Below are 17,550 nucleotides of genomic sequence, written 5' to 3' on the forward strand. Positions count from 1 at the left end.
ACACACACACACACACACACACACACACACACACACACACACACACACACATACACACACACAATTGCAATCCGTTATTAGCTTGTAGATCAGTTTTTGTCTGCACCATTGTGCGATAGAGTAATAATGCAGAGAAAGAAGCGGATAAACATGTTGAATAGTATGGTTAGGTATCCCCTTTTGCTATTGAAAAATAGCAGATCTACAAGCTCATAAGCGAGTGGCGCGCTACGAGCTTGTAGGTCAGCTATTTTTGAAAAATCGAAGAACCACTGACATAGAAACATAGCTTTTTTTCAGACAACTGTCAGGATGTAGAAGACATTTTTAGAATCTGATCTCAGGTCAAAATGGGTTAAGTAAGACGTCACTGCAGACTCACATTCCAAGTCTTTGTATGTGGTGAGACGTGTGACCAGTCCATCTGGCAGCAGATAGGGTGCAAATCTCTCCAATTTGGCTTTACGGTACTGGGTCACTTTCTTTCCCCCTGGGTAGCGAGTCTCCATATCTAAACGACATCATTGTATGAGACACCGGGACTGGTTGCCAGGACAGTAAAATGACCTAGAAGATAAACACGATATTAGTACTCGACCAAGCATTGGGTCATCAGTAGGTTCCTACCTGGCTTGGAGATGGTGATTGTGCTGACCCAGGATTGGGGCATCTCAAAAACCTTGGGCTCTTCAGCCTCATCCTTGACAGAGAACACATGGGTCCAGATTAGTACACGGTTAACTGATTTGCATTTACAGAAAAGTCCCATTTTGACACTTTCTTTTGGGTCAGTAGGAGGCCAGCACGTAAGAATAAATGAAAAGTGCGCACGCACGCACGCACCGACACACACACACACACACACACACACACACACACACACACACACACACACACACACATGTACACACACACACACACACACACACACACACACACACACACACACACACACACACACACACACACACACACACACACACACACACACACACACAGACAGACAGACAGACACACACAAACCTCATCGTCATCAATGCCAGCCACCTCTGGTTCTGTCTTGGTGTTGAGCATCAGCATCTGGGTGGCTGAGCCATACAGCATGGACTCCCACAGGACTGTGTCTCCCAGGTTATACACCATATTCTAGACACACACACACACACACACACACACACACACACACACACACACACACACACACACACACACACACACACACACACACACACACACACACACACACACACACACACACACACACACACACACACAATAAACATACGAACACACAAACACGCACCCACGCACACAGTATTATACTTCTTTGTCTATCCATGGACCGTTGCCCCTCTCCAAAATGTCTCTCTACACTACACCAAATCTATTTGCTTAAAATACGTGATCTAAATGTTATTTTTTATATTGTTTTAATGACGATAACTGTGGGGGGAGGGATGGGGTGAGGGAGAAAATGAAGGAAAAAAATGGTATGTTCAAACTGTACTCAATTGTTGAAACCTACTACCAATAAACATATATATAAAAAAAAAAAAACAATACGTGATCTACAAGCTCACAGCGTGTTGCAGCACGACACATTGTGATGACATGTCAGATAAGGAATGCTAGGTCTCTCTCAAGTGGTAAACCAATCAAGTGTAGAAACGCTCTTTTCAGTTTCCTTAACCCTATTGACTTCTGATCCACTTTCACATCAGATGGTAAATGGTGCATTTATGTAGCGCCTTTATCCAAGGCGCTTTACATAGATTGTGCATTACATTCACCCATTCATACACCGATTGCGGCGGAAGCCATGCAAGGTACCAACCAGCACATCGGGAGCAATTTGGGGTTCAGAGTCTTGCCCAAGGACACTTCGACATGTAGACAGGAGGAGCCGGGATTCGAACCGCCGACCCATGGATCATTGGATGACCTGCTCTACCTCCTGAGCCACAGTCGCCCCAGATGTGACCATGACTCTTGTCTGCACAAGATGCAAGCAGCCCACAAGAGACCAGTCCATGAGCAGTACTAGACTGACCAGAATACAGTCTGACTGGTATTAACACAAGAGACCAGTCCATGAGCAGTACTAGACTGACCAGAATACAGTCTGACTGGTATTAACACAAGAGACCAGTCCATGAGCAGTACTAGACTGACCAGAATAGAGTCTGACTGGTATTAACACAAAGCATTCATGTCATATGTGGCCATTTCTCTGCAAATCAAGTCGAGGGAAAAATTACAACCTTCACACTGTATCATGAATGTAAAGTTTGTTGTTGACCACTAGGAATCATAGATCAGACCAACATTTAGATGTAATGTAGAAAATGTACAGATGTTAATAATGTTAATAGCTGAAATATACTCTGATGATGAGTACCGGTATATTAAAAGCTAAGCCAAATTTGCCATTTCCGGCAAACAACATAGTTTTCAGATTGAAACCGTCTATTCCCACCTTGCAGCCGTAACGGCAGTCCTGCATGTTGACCCAGTAGTTGTGCTGGTTCCAGATGCTCTCTATGCCAAGAAAGTGCTCGTCAGCTGTGGAGTAGCTCTTCCCAGTTAGTGGGTCAATGAAGAAGTTATCTGGGACATCCCGGCTCCCTGCTAGAACCAGCACCCAGCAGTGGACTCGCAGGCCCAGCAAGATGTCTGGAGGGGGCCTTTCATGCTCCTGAAGGGAAGGGTTGGGGAAGAAAGGCAGATAGAGGTGAAGGAATGGGAGAAAGGAGGGGAAAGAGTCGAGATAAGGTCAGAAAATGCATTATTATTTATTACAAATTGCGTAGCAACTTTTATGATGTTTTCTTCCTTATAAAGCAGTTCACATTTTGCATAGTGTCAAGTATCTACCAGACTCGCTCAAATTACTTCTTGTTGCTCAGGGTTCCTTTTGCTCTCAAAATGACTGGTGCTATTCATACTGTGTTTACAGCACCAAAACATTACCTCCTGTAGTCGTCGAGTCTCGTGTTGCTCTTTAAGCATCGCGGCGTGCACCTCCTCTTGTTTCTTCTGCTCCTGTCTCCTCTCAAAGCTGCTCCTCAACTCCTTGGGTGGCCTCACATTGTACACTTTCTCCTCTTTGGGTGGCCTCACACTGTACCTGTTCTCCTCTTTGGGTGGCCTCACACTGTACCTGTTCTCCTCTTTGGGTGGCCTCACACTGTACCTTTTCTCCTGCGCTTTCACGTCAGAAATAGTATCCTGCAAACAATTTGCATAATATTTTCACGCGTATCATCGCATGCCCACGCACGCACGCACGCACGCACGCACGCACGCACGCACGCACGCACACACACACACACACACACACACACACACACACACACACACACACACACACACACACACACACACACACACACACACACACACACACACACACACACACACACACACACACACACACACACACACACACACACACACACACACACTCAATGTTACAGGTTAGTCTGCAGGTTACCTTGAGTATTTGCTACATTGTTTTATCCAGTTCTGAATCAGTTTCATCTCCTGATTCCTTTCTCTTTCGACGGTGATATATGTCTCTTTGTGTATTCTATTGTTTTTGTGTTGTTTTGAAAGTACTGTACATTAGTGCACACTTGTCATACATTGATAATAACACACATTCTATGCCACAGACTCAAACAACACTGACCGTGATCTCTGTGACCAGAACGGGGCAGTCCTGCATGCTCTGGTTGAGCAGGCACATCTCTTTAACCGCATAGCCACTGACACAATAGGCATTGTAGCCGGCACCTAAAAGCAGGCTGCACAGCAGGGTGGAGAAGTCGAAACACGTGCCCCTCCGGCTCCGTAACACCCATGTAGGGGAGAATAGGTATGTGGGCTTACAGCAAAGAAACACAGTGACGCACACGCACGCACGCATGCACGCACGCACGCACGCACACACGCACACACACACACACACACACACACACACACACACACACACACACACACACACACACACACACACACACACACACACACACACACATTGATTAGGCCACAAGGACTTTTATTTGGCACTATCCCTTTTGAACTGAATGTTTGACTGTACTCCGTTACTGTTTATACATGTCTGTCTAATAAACTATTCAATCAATCAAATGCTTTATGATGTTTATATTGTATATATACGTATATAACTTATATACGTATAAGTGATGTACCGGTAAATCATATGCTGTGGCCTATACATCATCATATCTCACCACAATTGAACACGTATGGGAGACAGAACTCCAGATGACCTGCACAAACTATGCCAATTGGGACATTGAATCTGTTCTGGCATTGTCCAACTGATTAACTAAGACTTAAGACTTGGCATGTGTGTCACCGATGACCATGGGATAGTTTGTGCCAAGAGGGAATTTTGTCAGACCAGCGGTGTGACAAATTTGCAAAAAATGTGGATGCCATTCCTGGCAGTGCTTGTCAATAGTTGAGTATATGTTCTGCATAAGCATTATATCTGGCTGCAATGGTGCAACCGTGCATCTCTCATAACTATCCATGCTCCATGCATAACTATCCAATCTAAATAAAGTATTGTAAAGAGGTTCTCACCAGGTCTATAGAAGACTCCAGAGGTTCCAAGGACAGGCAGTCAGCCACAAAGGAGGCACAGCCCTTCCAACCGTAGAGCTCCGAGTAGGGCAACAGCGTGGGCTGCAGGGTGGTCGACACAAACTTCTACATAAACATAACACATAAACAGGAGATGTCAAAGGGATGAATGCATCATCAATGAATGCAAGAGAGCTGATACTGCACAGTAAAATCGTCAATGCTCGTTCAACTGCATAAACACAGATCTTGTAATTGGTCATTTAGGAAAATTATTAAACTCTCAGTTAAATCTGCACAGAATAGTTTACCGTGTGTACTGTACACAGTGAGAAGGGTAAGGGAAATAATAATAGAGTTGATGCACTAGAAAAGTCAGAAACAATATGATGTTGTGCATTTATATCCATGTGTGCTTGGGCTATTTACCATAACCCCACACTCGTTGACTGGGCAGAGCAGTAAAGGCTTGCGGTCTGGGTAGATGTTTGTGTACTGACATCGGAAGTTGTCAGAGATAGTCAACAGATGATCCTCTCGAGTTGCGTTTTCCTTGTAGGAGGGGGGGCATTGAGACAGGTCCAGTTCCTTTGTCCAGTCAAGACTATTTGGGTAGATAACAACCAATCAAATCAATCGATCAAGTCGACTTGATAGCACATTTCATACAATGTTTAGGTTGATGTTTTCTCATCAGTGTTGGAGAAGATATATCGGGGGTTTTTTAACAGTAGCCATTGCCTCAGAACTCATTACAATTCAATTCAATTAAAATGATTGGCATGAGAAAACATACGTTTACATTGCCAATGCAATGTCAAAAATATAATAAAAACAGTCGAAAATGGGGAAAGTATACAGTTGGAGGCGGTACAGCATTGAGTAAGCAGAGCTATGTCACATTGCATCGTTATAACGTTATACATGTTATACAGGGTATGAAGCTGTATACGCTGTACATAGAGGGTGAGGTCGCATCCGCCTGGGTGACGGCAGACACCCTGAGGGTGAGGTCGCGTGCACGCATCCACCTGGGTGACGGCAGACTGCTTGGCGAGTGCTGGTGCTTTGGCATGGGGGGGTCAGATCAACATATGGAATGTCAGAACAGGTAAGCTCCATATATGGAGATCTAAGGGTGGAAGCGGGTGTACAGGGTTTGAGGAGGGCCCGGGTAAGGCCGGGCCTTAAATTTCGGGCCTGTTGAGAACTCTAGTTTTCGCCGGCTGCACAAATAACTTTGGGGTGGCCGCGGGCCCGTCTAGAGTTTGAATGGACAGGTATCAGTCAAAACTAAGGTTGCAAACTCGCAAATCAATAATTGAAATATCTAGGCAGTGTGTGTGCATGTATGTGCGTGCGTCCTCCGCCTCCTTACAGTTGAAGCTCAGGAGTAAGAGTGATGCTGCAGAGAGTTTCTTGCAGTTCAGACAACTCATAGTCGTTCTCTGACTCTCCCTCAAGACCTTCCACAGACTCTGCCAAGGATTCCATCTACTACTTTACAGACAGAAAAGAAACACAATACATAATAATAAATGAATAATACATACAGAATAGAAAGTAGAAACACTACTAAATAATACCAATTAATAAGTATACAACTTGTACAAGTATTGGGTGAGAGACGTGCTGTTTGTTTACCTTGTGAGGATAAATGTGCAGAGCGTTGTTGATACTCTGTGTCCATGGTAACGGGAGCTAAAATCCCACAGGCCGCAGGGACGACCGCGCTGTGAATGGCTAGTCGGTTTCCAAGGAGACGAAGAACTACTGGGTAAAAGCTAAAGAAACACCTGCTGGTCAGTGGTCAGACTCAGACTGGTCACTGCCGTTATTGCAGCTATTTTATTTATATTTATATTTTATTCATGCATGCATTTCCCAGAATTCTATTCGATTTTCACCGGAAGCCCTCCCCTAAAACTAGAAACCAACCAATCAGCAAGTATCCACAAGCACAACGGTAGGGTTTCACTTCAGACAAGGACGGGAAAGGAAAGCACGCCATCTGGTGGCGTAGAGCCTACATAGCCAGAACCACCACAAAAGGCTCTGGCAGTGGCCAGGCTCTGCCAGTGGGCCTAATGAGGCCAACTCCTTTCACCTGGACCAGGCTCTGCCAGTGGGCCTAATGAGGCCAACTCCTTTCACCTGGACCAGGCTCTGCCAGTGGGCCTAATGAGGCCAACTCCTTTCACCTGGGCCAGGCTCTGCCAGTGGGCCTAATGAGGCCAACTCCTTTCACCTGGGCCAGGCTCTGCCAGTGGGCCTAATGAGGCCAACTCCTTTCACCTATGCAATTTCCAGCCTCTGCCAACCAAAATGAAACCATAATGATTTCATTTTACACTCTCAAGTGTTCGAAGATCTAATAAGAGTGAGTCCACTTGGTTGCCAACTTTGCATCATTTAGCTGGGCACCCCCTGGAACTCCCTCAACGACCATTGGTGGTCGTAGGTTTAGAATTAATAAAAAAATGTAAATACAACATTGAAAATGAACATTTCGTTGTCCGACATCAAGTAATTTCTATGAAATGCATAAGCTTCATCATCATTCCATTATCACCCCCAGAACAATGCAAGTAAACCAAACCTTATATATATATATTTCTTTTTTTATTCTTTATAAAATACCAACATAAATACATGAGAAGAGGCTGTGATATTGCCGTTTTTGAGTGTGGCTGTGAAACAGAGGGACAGGCAGAGAGATAGCTCCGACCCTCCATTACACACATTGGTTTCTTTCTACTGTTCTGAGAAACGTTATGCCTGTACGTCACGTAGACAGTGAGTATAGACATATTTATCAAAGGAAATAAAATCTCATTAAATAAAAAATAACAAAAGGACTAAACCTGCATCCATTAAGTAGTCAGAAAGGGAACAAAAAAAGGAAGTATAGGAGAACAACAGTAAAATCTATATATATATAAAGTCTAAAGAAGAATCAACTAGGCAATAGAATATTCTAAATGGGTCTTTCTTCCAGAGTGTGATCCAGGTCACAATCAGTCGGCAGGTCAAGGTTTCCCAAAAAATCTGATAGCACTAATACGGGTTCTATTGTGAGTAGCAATGCAAATATATTTTGGGGAAATCTAGCCTTCGGGTCAAAGACAAGCAAAGTCGGACAGTCATACAGGTGTGCCATGATGCCCGTCAGCTCGCCCAACAAATCCCTCAATTCCTTCACGATACATCATTGTCATAAACATAATCGGACTTGCACATGTGCAAACAAACATACTCCTTATATCATCCAAAGCAGGCTAGTTATAATCAATGAACCCCATTAACATCAAAATCATATAATCAATATTATCTGTACACTCTACTACACTGAGGTTTTCTTTTCTTCCTCAAATTACAATCAGCCGTTTCAATAGCATAGCAGTTTCCCATGTTTCTTCTTTTCCATTTCCATTTTTTATTTTTTTTGTAAGATGCTAAAATGTTTTAGGCTACAAAGCTAGGACAAATATCAAAGCTGCAAAAGGAAGGACCAAGGAAGACTCAACAAAAGGTTATGTAAACGCTGCGAAAACAAACACTATAGAGGCATTTCATGTTCAATTTATCTACTTGGTTTCTTTTGGTATTTGTCGTGGGCAAAAAAGTTGTTCCAGATACCGGAGGCGACGTCAAAGCTCCCAGCTTCTACCTTTTATTTGCAATAAAAAGCTTGACTAAAAACAAGAAGTGAGCATATAAATCCTTAACACACTCCCTCTTGATCTCTCTCTCTCTCTCTCTCTCTCTCTCTCTCTCTCTAGGGGCCTGCCTCCTAAAATCCTCATTAAAAGAAAAGGTAATCTTTGCCCATTGGCTAAAGTGTATATAAACGTATTATAAACTCCACAGAATCCAGGAGACGCGAGTGAAAAAACTGCCTGAAAATTAATCACAGTCCCGCGTTGAAAAAATGAGGTGAAGAGACAGACATTTTAGACTCTATCACTCTATCCTGAGCCATATGTGGACAAACTGATGACTATTAATCACTTTAGACTGAGATCATCACGTGACCACTGATTATATGCAAATGTTGAAGATGTGCGTTTGTGTGTGTATGAATGGGATGGAGGATAGCCGAACGATCCACCTCCTCCTTCAACTCAAAGAACTTTGACAGAATAGGTCAGCGGTAGTAAACTGGTCATTACCTCTTATTGATCAAGGCTTGTGTCTCACAACCGCACTGGTAGCAGCACGTCAATGAATGGCTTTCTCTACTCAAACTCATAGATGATTGGTTAAGTTCACACGTGGCTTTATGCTACTGGGTCTCGCAAATGTTCTGGGTGAAGAATGGCCTAACAGCTCATCCAACTGATGTCCCGCGGAGGGTTAAAGGCTCATACATAGTCTGGATTTTCGGTGGTGAAGTGACCACCGAACTACAACATGACGTCACGAGCCGCGGTGAAGAGCAAACCACCGCCACCGCTCCAGCCCTTCTCTCTGTTTTTACTCACTACCGCTCAACGTTATTTCAGCTTCGGTGGTCAGCTCACCACCAAAAATCCAGAATATGAATAGGCCATTAATCCACAACTGATTCTACTTTAACTGGCAAATGAAGAGTAGAGGGCTAAAAACTATAGCAGCCCTCCAATGGCATGTACGCATGTATCTGTGTGGCCCCTACAATGTTGGTTAACGACATGACGATACTGTGCAAGCAGACGTCGTTATTGGGGAAAGGCAGCAGGGAGGGAGGGTCGGATCGGAGTTGGGTCCGCGGGTTTAAAACGATCAATGTCCAATCGTTGGCCAGGTGGTGGTGGTGGTGGTGCAGGAGCATTGGCTCAGTGATCCGCCGTGGCACTTCCAAAGGTTTCCTGGGAGGCGTACACCATGTAGAGGAAGCCGTCGTCGTCGCGCTCGCGTTCGTACACCTCGGCGATGGCGGCCGACACGGATACCATGCTGTGGCCGTTGACCAGCAGAAAGAACGCCTGGTTGGAGTTGAGCTGGAGGCGCCTCCTAGTGGGGAAGAGAGACACGACAAGGAACTGGGGTCAGAAGAGGAGAGGAATCTGTTTATTTGTCGTCAACGAACAATACACTGTAAATACACAGGGTTTAGCAAGAGATGTACATTTTCATTCATCCTTTCAACCAATCAAAACGGTATAAATTCTAGTAGTGATAGGAAATATTGTTATAATATATATAATTAGTATCATTGTTTACGTCTGGAAAAAATGATATACTGTAAACCGACATGTTGTTTCTTTCTGTTTCGTTTGTTCTGAATGGTAATAATTGAAGCTATTTTAGTTGTACCTGATGATCTTGATGAGTTCACTCATGTTGACGTGGTCTGGCACCAGGAACTTGGTCTTGTCCAGAATAGGAAGCTGCTTCTCTCCTTTGTACCTCTCAATGATCACCTTAATCACACACACACACACACACACACACACACACACACACACACACACACACACACACACACACACACACACACACACACACACACACACACACACACACACACACACACACACACACACACACACACACACACACACTTTTTATTTTTCATCCTGCACTTACCTGTATTGCATTACTAAGTGGTTATGAGAATCTCTGTCCTTTCGTTTTGGCTCTGCATGACATACGAGTCATCTTGAGGCGGGATAGGGAGATGAGGTTGCACGTAATTTATACTCTGTTGTACGCCGGTGTCCTGCGTGTCAGAGCTTCTTTTACTCTCTCACGCAACAATATGCCAGACAGATGAACAGTATACAGTATGCAGTGTGTGTGTGTGTGTGTGTGTGTGTGTGTGTGACGTGTGTGTGTGTCCAGCAACATTGATCAAAGATGTTCCACTGCAGGCATTACAGGAGAGGTAGTCTTGCGTTGCCGACTGTTGCCTCTCGCAATTTTCAAATGCTTCCGTCATACAGTCTGGAGACAGTGGAGAGCGGAAGCTCTGACCATGATGAGCAAGCAATAAAGTGGAAGTGATGCCTCCTCGCCACTTCCGTTTTGTCTTCACAGTCAAGTCAGCAAATATATCCTAATATAAATCAAAATCATCTAAGCATAATTTAGCTTGCTGCTTAGCAGAAATGGAAATAAAATAATAAAATGTAAAGATATTTTAAAATATATTTTCGTGAACCGAAATGGCAGCTCCCTTGCTTGGATTTCCGGAGGTGTAGTTCCTGTAGTAGACTCTATAGGTCTATATATAGCATTCAGAGAGTGTGGAATAGTTGTCTGGCTACGCAAGACTATAGGAGAGGCAGTAGGAGTATGGGCATATGATAGTGAAGTGTACTAGGTCTGTTATACACCAATAGGCTCTATGCACACACAATAACTCTCTCCCCCTGACTGATCATACTAATTAAGGCTTTGTGGTTCCATTTGTGTACAGTGGTTCTCAAGCGTTTTTATATCAAGGACCCCTGAACTCTGAGAGTGTACAAATGGAACCACATGGACCTTTACGGGTTCATTTGGTTCCATTTGTACACTCTCAAGAGTTACATACCCTGTACGGGACCATTTGGAACCCACTCAAGGATATTTTGAAACCCACTAGTGTAGCAGAGTGTTTCCAGTGGGCCCACATGCACAATAGCAGGCAGCAGCACCTTGACTCCGTTTGACCAGAATGGAACAGGGCCTTCATTAATATCATCAGTAACACCTGTGACGGAAGTTAGGAAGGCGCCCCCGGAAGTAAGAAGAGTTATTTTGTGTGCATAGAGCCCATTACAAATTGGGAGCTGTTTTTCAGAAGCAGGTTGACCTCCATATGGTAAGAGAGCTCCTCCTCTCTATTGCCGGACGGACGGTGTCAGAGAGCTATTATCAGTCTGTCATAGAACTCCCTCGCCCCCCAGGCTCCAATGTGGCCATCTAAAAGGAGTCATATTACAATGATACAGCACATTTTGGTCTCTGGTGGTCATAACAATTAGCATGACTTAGCCATTTTAAAACCATGCAAGGAAAAACAGGAAACAACACACACAAAGAGAGATCAGCCATGGTGGGCACTGAAGCTAAAGACTTGTGGGTTTAGGGCGTGTGTGCATGCGTGCATGTGGTTCTGTGTGTGTGTGTGTGTGTGTGTGTGTGGGTTCAATGGGTTCATCAATTTAAGAGAAAAAACCTAATTTGGCCAGCAGATGGGAGGCTGTGCTGATATTCTATCTCCCAAGCTTAACAGCTGCAACAGGAGGTTTGTGTGTGTGTGTGTGTGTGTGTGTGTGTGTGTGTGTGTGTGTGTTTTTTTATCAGATCAACAATCTCACAAAACATCACATCGTGACGCATTGTCTATTGTCTAAATAATGTAGAAGATTCGGAGAGTTAAGTTGTCGCCAACAGAAAACGGGCTACATCCGCACCTCTCTGTTACTCGCAAGTATAGAAGTTGTAACGTCACAACTGCTAAAAGCACACGAACAAAAGAAATCTCTAGTATTGCGTCATAGCTGTAGATCCTACAAAAAACAGCTCTGAAAAGTGATGAGGATAAAATTCAGTCAGAATAATCAGGAAAGCATTGCCAGTTTCAGTTTGGTGTGCAGGTTCCTCGGTCTCTCCCTGAACTTGTTCTTACTTGTCAATGCATGTTGTTATGATGCATTGCATAGAGTAATAAAATAAAACAAAAACATTCTTATAGCTGTGATTAGAAATTAACACTTCTAAGTGGAGACACACCGGGTGCGCACACACACATACCTAGGTAATATGACCATAACATTTGTCTGCGAGTTTCAACTTACCGGAATCTTGTTGGGATGCTGCTCCCTGATCAGCCTCACATCCTCTATTCTTTGCTCTGTGGACACAGAAAGAACAAACTTTGAGCGACGGTTTGATAAACAGAAAAGCTGCCCTGTAGAAAGGCAGACGAGTTAACCAACTGAGTGACAGGTTGACAAACTGAAAAGGACAGATTAGCATAAAGACAGTGCCTACACTGGAAAATCCTCAGTGTTCATTTAACTGTACGCTCACTCAGAGACAGAGATTGTACAAATTGTTTCAACAACAGTGAAGAGTGAGGATTTTTACTGTACAACATGTGGGAGGCAGAGATACATCAATCTGTTGGTGAACAGGAAGACAATAAAACCACCAACGGGAAGTAAGGTGGGACAAAGTGATAGGCAAGTTTGAACATGCTCTACATTTAGAATCCTCCAGGACCAGGACCGATCTACAGCTCTGCACGTGTAGCATCAATCTAGGTAGGGTTATGCCTCCTCTGTCCTCAATACAATAATGGTGTCCAACTGTCAGCAAACCCAGCAAAATAGAAGATATACAAGCCAGGCAAAGCTCATAGTGGCACGGGACAGTCGTATGACAAGCTCATAGCGAGTGGCGCGCTACGAGCTTGTAGGTCTGCTATTTTTGAAAAATCGAAGAACGACTGACATAGAAACATAGCTTTTTTCAGAAAACTGTCAGGATCTAGAAGACATTCTTAGAATCTGATCTCAGGTCAAAATGGGTTAAGTATGAATCAGGTTTGACTGAGTTCATCAGAGATATTTCGTAATGAATAGGGTTTCCTAAATGTTGTCAACTTGGCTTTTTTTTTTCTTTTTTTTCCGATTCTTGTTTCTCTGGGTGAATTACAATATAATTTAATATACTAAAGGCCTATTCATAGTCTGGATTTTCGGTGATGAGGTGACCACCGCTCCGGTGGTGAGCTGATCACCGGAGCTGAAATAACATTGAGCGGTGGTGAGTAAAAACAGAGAGATGGGCTGGAGCGGTGGCGGTGGTTTGCTCTTCACCGCGGCTTGTGACGTCATATTGTAGTTCGGTGGTCACCTAACCACCGTAAATCCAGACTATGTATGAGCCTTAATAATACAGTTAAGACACAAGGCAACTGTACAGTACTATAAAGATTTTTTTTTATAGCGCCTATGCCACTTAGGACAGGTATTTTCATTTTTGAATATGTAGAAAAAGTGCTCTGGTTTCCAGCCACATGACTCCGACATTCATAATTACTTTAAATGACAAAGAACAACTGCGGATTGGGTGGTTCACCTGCCAAAAAAAACATGAGATCTGAGATCTTTGACCTTTCCAGCCAACTGTAATTTCTCCTAAATTACTTTTGCCACAGCAACAGATAACACTACGGTTAGGTGCACTTTGGTCTGGTAAAAGTAAACATAATAAACATCAGCTAAATATTGGCTCTAAATATATCATTACGTGCCGGACATGGACTTGGTAGAGGATTGGGTAATTTATTATTTCAAAATCCAATGCCATCATAATCAATTAATCATTAACTAAATGAAATGAAAGGTCACTCAAATGGTTTATGACATACCGGTAACTGCATAATGAATCTTAGAGCCATATTTGCTTAAAGGCATCTAATGGATGGATGGAACTTGTGATGCCATATTTATACAAGTTCAGAGAGAACATTCTCAATTTAGATAATTCAATAACCTACTTCCCTGCTGCCGGAGTTAACTCTGTTTATTTAGTGTCTGATGAAATATGGGCCCATTGTTTAGTTATAGTCACATGATTACATTTAAATGAGGTCACAGCAACAACCACAGAGCAGGGAGGGACACGCTGTTTCTGCACCATGCAAATAATATTCAACTGTCACTCATATCAGCCAATCGCAACAATCCATGAGTCACCTACCTACAGTTCAATGTGGAATAACAATATGGTCACAAAACAGGAACTAGTAGTTACTTAAGAGAGGAATGTCCTGCCTGTGTCAGGCTTTCCGTTCATGTAGGGAACCCCATGGAATGCCCCCCCAAAAAACGTGATCAATTAATTTGTGAAACTACTTAGTACAATACAATACTCATTCACCTTTTTGAATAATCATTTGCAAATTGCACTTTAAAAAAATCCACTAAACAGACACACACAAATTATATTTAACCTCAAAATGGAGGATTTTACATGTGGTGTACTAACTAGAGACAATGCAAACAAAAATCTAAAAACAAACAAAAATGATAGTAGGCTATGGTGCTCTCTTTGCTGTTAACATGGGATGGTGATTGAGTGTCAGGCAAACAGGTGTTGGTATGTGTCTGTCCGCCCTGAGGTTAGGTATCGACCAATGGTGGAAAAAGTACTCACATGTTTTACTCAAGTCAAAGTATCAAACTGCAATATGGAAATACTCTGTTACAAGTAAAAGTCAAAGTTCAAATAGTTGTAGTGGAGTGAAAGTACAATATTTGCCTCTGAGATGTATTGGAGTAGAAGTAAAAGTATTGGAAATTGCATGTACTCCAGTAAAGTACAAATACCTCAAAATTAAATAGTAAATGTGCACTACTTAGTTACTTTTTACAGTTTACACCACTGGGTATCGCCATAGGGGCAGGAAGCCTTCCACTCAGGGGTACAATTAGGTGTTTGGTGAATTTAAATAAAATAGACAGACATAGACAAGCAAAAATGCTGACACGTGGATATACTGTCTGTGTGTAAACTAACTTAGCCTTGGATCAAGACTTATTGTGTGTCATAGATACACAAAAAGGTCAGAATCGATCAAATAAATCCATGTCAGTCTTGGTTGGGTTAAACTAACCAACTATAAATTGGGGGCAATAGAAGCCAATCTGCATGTTTTGGTCTGTGACTCTGTGCGTTCTTTGATCCTAAAGTCCTAAAAAGCAAAATGTTAAACGCTATCTTTTTGTCCCCTTTTCACCTCTGCAAACAGTCCCATCCCCCAATCCTGCAGCCCTCTCTTCTCTCTCTCTGCCTCCCTGCCTGGCTGTCCCGCATTTCGACACCACTTTGTTTTTCTGAACACCACCAGTCTGATGCAAATGAGAACAACAAAGGCCCGATTTTTTTCAACGCAGCAAACTATATTATATTTAGTGAAATTGTATTTAAATAGCTACATGATATAATAGCCTACAAGTTTAACAAAAGCAATTTATAATTTCTAATACATTTTCTATCTTAACATTGATATTAAACCTGACACGATCATAGATAGGCCTTGGACAAAGCGAAGTGTACTTCTCTAGTATATCTATCTATCTGTAGATAACAGTAGTGTCACAATGTTTGTTAAAAGGTAAACTAATTAAAATTGATCAAAGAGAGAACAGATTGGTCTGTCAACATTTACGATGGGCTAGTATAGTAGCCCACACACAAAAACAACATACAGATCTGTCTAGCTGGCGGATTATTGATGGAATTTATCTTTATGGCATCATAATCCATGTTATAAAGAGGGAACGCAAGTAAACTTGTGCTTTATAGTATGTATAAAAACAACAATCTAGTTTAACAACACCTACCAAATGTCCTTCTTTGTTTGAAGGTTTTTTCTGAAGGCATATTGCGTCAAAGTCAACCAGTTTCGCTCCAGCTGAAGAAATCGACGACAGCAGCGGGATTATGAAAACGGTATTAAATAATGTAAGACACAGTGTCACTTATTGTTGGGCTTCTATGATATTTTGAACTTAAAATAATACGGAGTTGTTTCAAGTCGTCTGATGTCGCCTCCGTCCGTTCGTTCGTTTCCTTTCTGCTTGTGTGTGTTACTGTGTTCTGTTCTTCTCTCGCCCGAGGACAGACTGGAGCAGCAAAACAAACCAGTCAGCTGACCCGTGACGTCATCCAGCTCACAGACAGACAGACAGACAGACAGACAGACAGACAGACAGACAGACAGACTTCCAGGTGTACTGTAATTCTCCAATCTGTTAATACATTCTTCAATCAATCAATCTTTATTGTTGATTGATTGACATTTTGTATTAACAGATTGAGCAGAATGGGTACAGTTCAAGGAAGGTCAATACAAAATGCACCAGGGGGAGCTGGTGCATCCAAATATTTTTTCGGAACCCCCCCCCCTCAGGGACTGGAATAGTGTGTGTGTGTGTGTGTGTGTGTGTGTGTGTGTGTGTGTGTGTGAGAGCACATGTTGGGGTTTGGCAATACTTTTGGACTTGTAAGATAGTAAGTAGCCTTGCCGAGCCATGAGGCCCATAGGGCAGGAGCCTATCTCCTGTTTCTGTAGCGTGAGGCAACTTGATGTACAAGTACACCCCCTGGACATGACGCTAGTATGTCACAGGGACTGACCCCCAATCCAACCCTTAATGCTGAGTGTCAAGCAGGGAGGCACTATGGGTCCCATTTGGTATGACCCGGCCAGGGATTGAACCCCGACCTCCCAGTCTCAGGAGCGGACACTCTAACCACAAGGCCACTGAGCTGGTTACTGTACTTGTACTCAAGTAGAATTTTTAGTATAGGACTTTTTTCCTACAGTGGTATCCATTGGATATCCTTTTCACTTTTTTTGTTATTGTTTTAAACATATTTGTGGGCGCTAGTAATCTGTGGGAAGTATGTGTCTCTGATATCTTGATAATAATCATATAATAACTAATAATTTGGTCCCCACCCCTATGGGATATTGTCACTGCACATTAATTTGTCCTCTGCATTTACCCATCTTTGGCAGTGAACGCTAGGTTTCATGACATTAATGACATGTATATTTATCATTTTTCTTTTAGGTTTTATGACCTCAATTACATCAAAAAAACCTGAACTTTGAACATTCAGTGGATTTTCTGTGATTTTGAGTTTTCTCTAGGTTTTGGAAGCCTTTAAAGAAAGAACAGTTAAAACAGTGACATCTGTTGGCAAATCCCATTGACATGTATGGGATTTGCTGGCTCTTACATCACAAACAGCAGGAAATTCAGAGCACAGAAAACCCTAGACCACAGAAAATCTACTGAATGTTGTTCAGGTTTTTGGGTGCAATTGAGCTCAGAAAATCTAAAAAGAAATTAAATCCACCAGGGCAGGACAGGTTGTGGCCTCCTGGTGGCGCTATAAGCCAATGTGAAAAGTGTGGGATATATTCCTCAGCCTAGTAGGAAC

General features: G+C 42.8%; 2 protein-coding genes across 2 annotated transcripts in view; both read right to left on the minus strand.

Annotated features, from left to right (window-relative positions):
* ccdc135 (coiled-coil domain containing 135) overlaps window positions 1-6,108 on the minus strand; it is a gene marked incomplete at both ends in the record, with an annotated part of 10,846 nt that extends 4,738 nt beyond the window's left edge. The window contains 9 exons of the mRNA XM_083764124.1: window positions 383-511; window positions 628-700; window positions 1,024-1,146; window positions 2,477-2,695; window positions 2,971-3,228; window positions 3,692-3,886; window positions 4,615-4,740; window positions 5,044-5,218; window positions 5,993-6,108. Coding sequence (XP_083620250.1) covers window positions 383-511; window positions 628-700; window positions 1,024-1,146; window positions 2,477-2,695; window positions 2,971-3,228; window positions 3,692-3,886; window positions 4,615-4,740; window positions 5,044-5,218; window positions 5,993-6,108 — 1,414 coding nt within the window. The remainder of the gene's footprint in view (window positions 1-382; window positions 512-627; window positions 701-1,023; window positions 1,147-2,476; window positions 2,696-2,970; window positions 3,229-3,691; window positions 3,887-4,614; window positions 4,741-5,043; window positions 5,219-5,992) is intronic.
* Window positions 6,109-7,968: 1,860 nt separating this feature from the next.
* map1lc3b (microtubule-associated protein 1 light chain 3 beta) lies at window positions 7,969-16,218 on the minus strand. Its single transcript, XM_083762966.1, has 4 exons — window positions 15,942-16,218; window positions 12,384-12,439; window positions 9,913-10,019; window positions 7,969-9,609 (listed from the first exon to the last, which is right to left on the minus strand). The coding sequence occupies exons 1-4, from the start codon at window positions 15,979-15,981 to the stop codon at window positions 9,432-9,434; spliced, it is 381 nt and encodes a 126-aa protein (XP_083619092.1). The 5' UTR covers window positions 15,982-16,218; the 3' UTR covers window positions 7,969-9,431.
* Between the last annotated feature and the right edge of the window lie 1,332 nt (window positions 16,219-17,550).

The sequence above is a fragment of the Protomyctophum parallelum genome (genome assembly GCF_964188405.1).
Source record: "Protomyctophum parallelum genome assembly, chromosome: 4".
Taxonomy (NCBI): domain Eukaryota; kingdom Metazoa; phylum Chordata; class Actinopteri; order Myctophiformes; family Myctophidae; genus Protomyctophum; species Protomyctophum parallelum.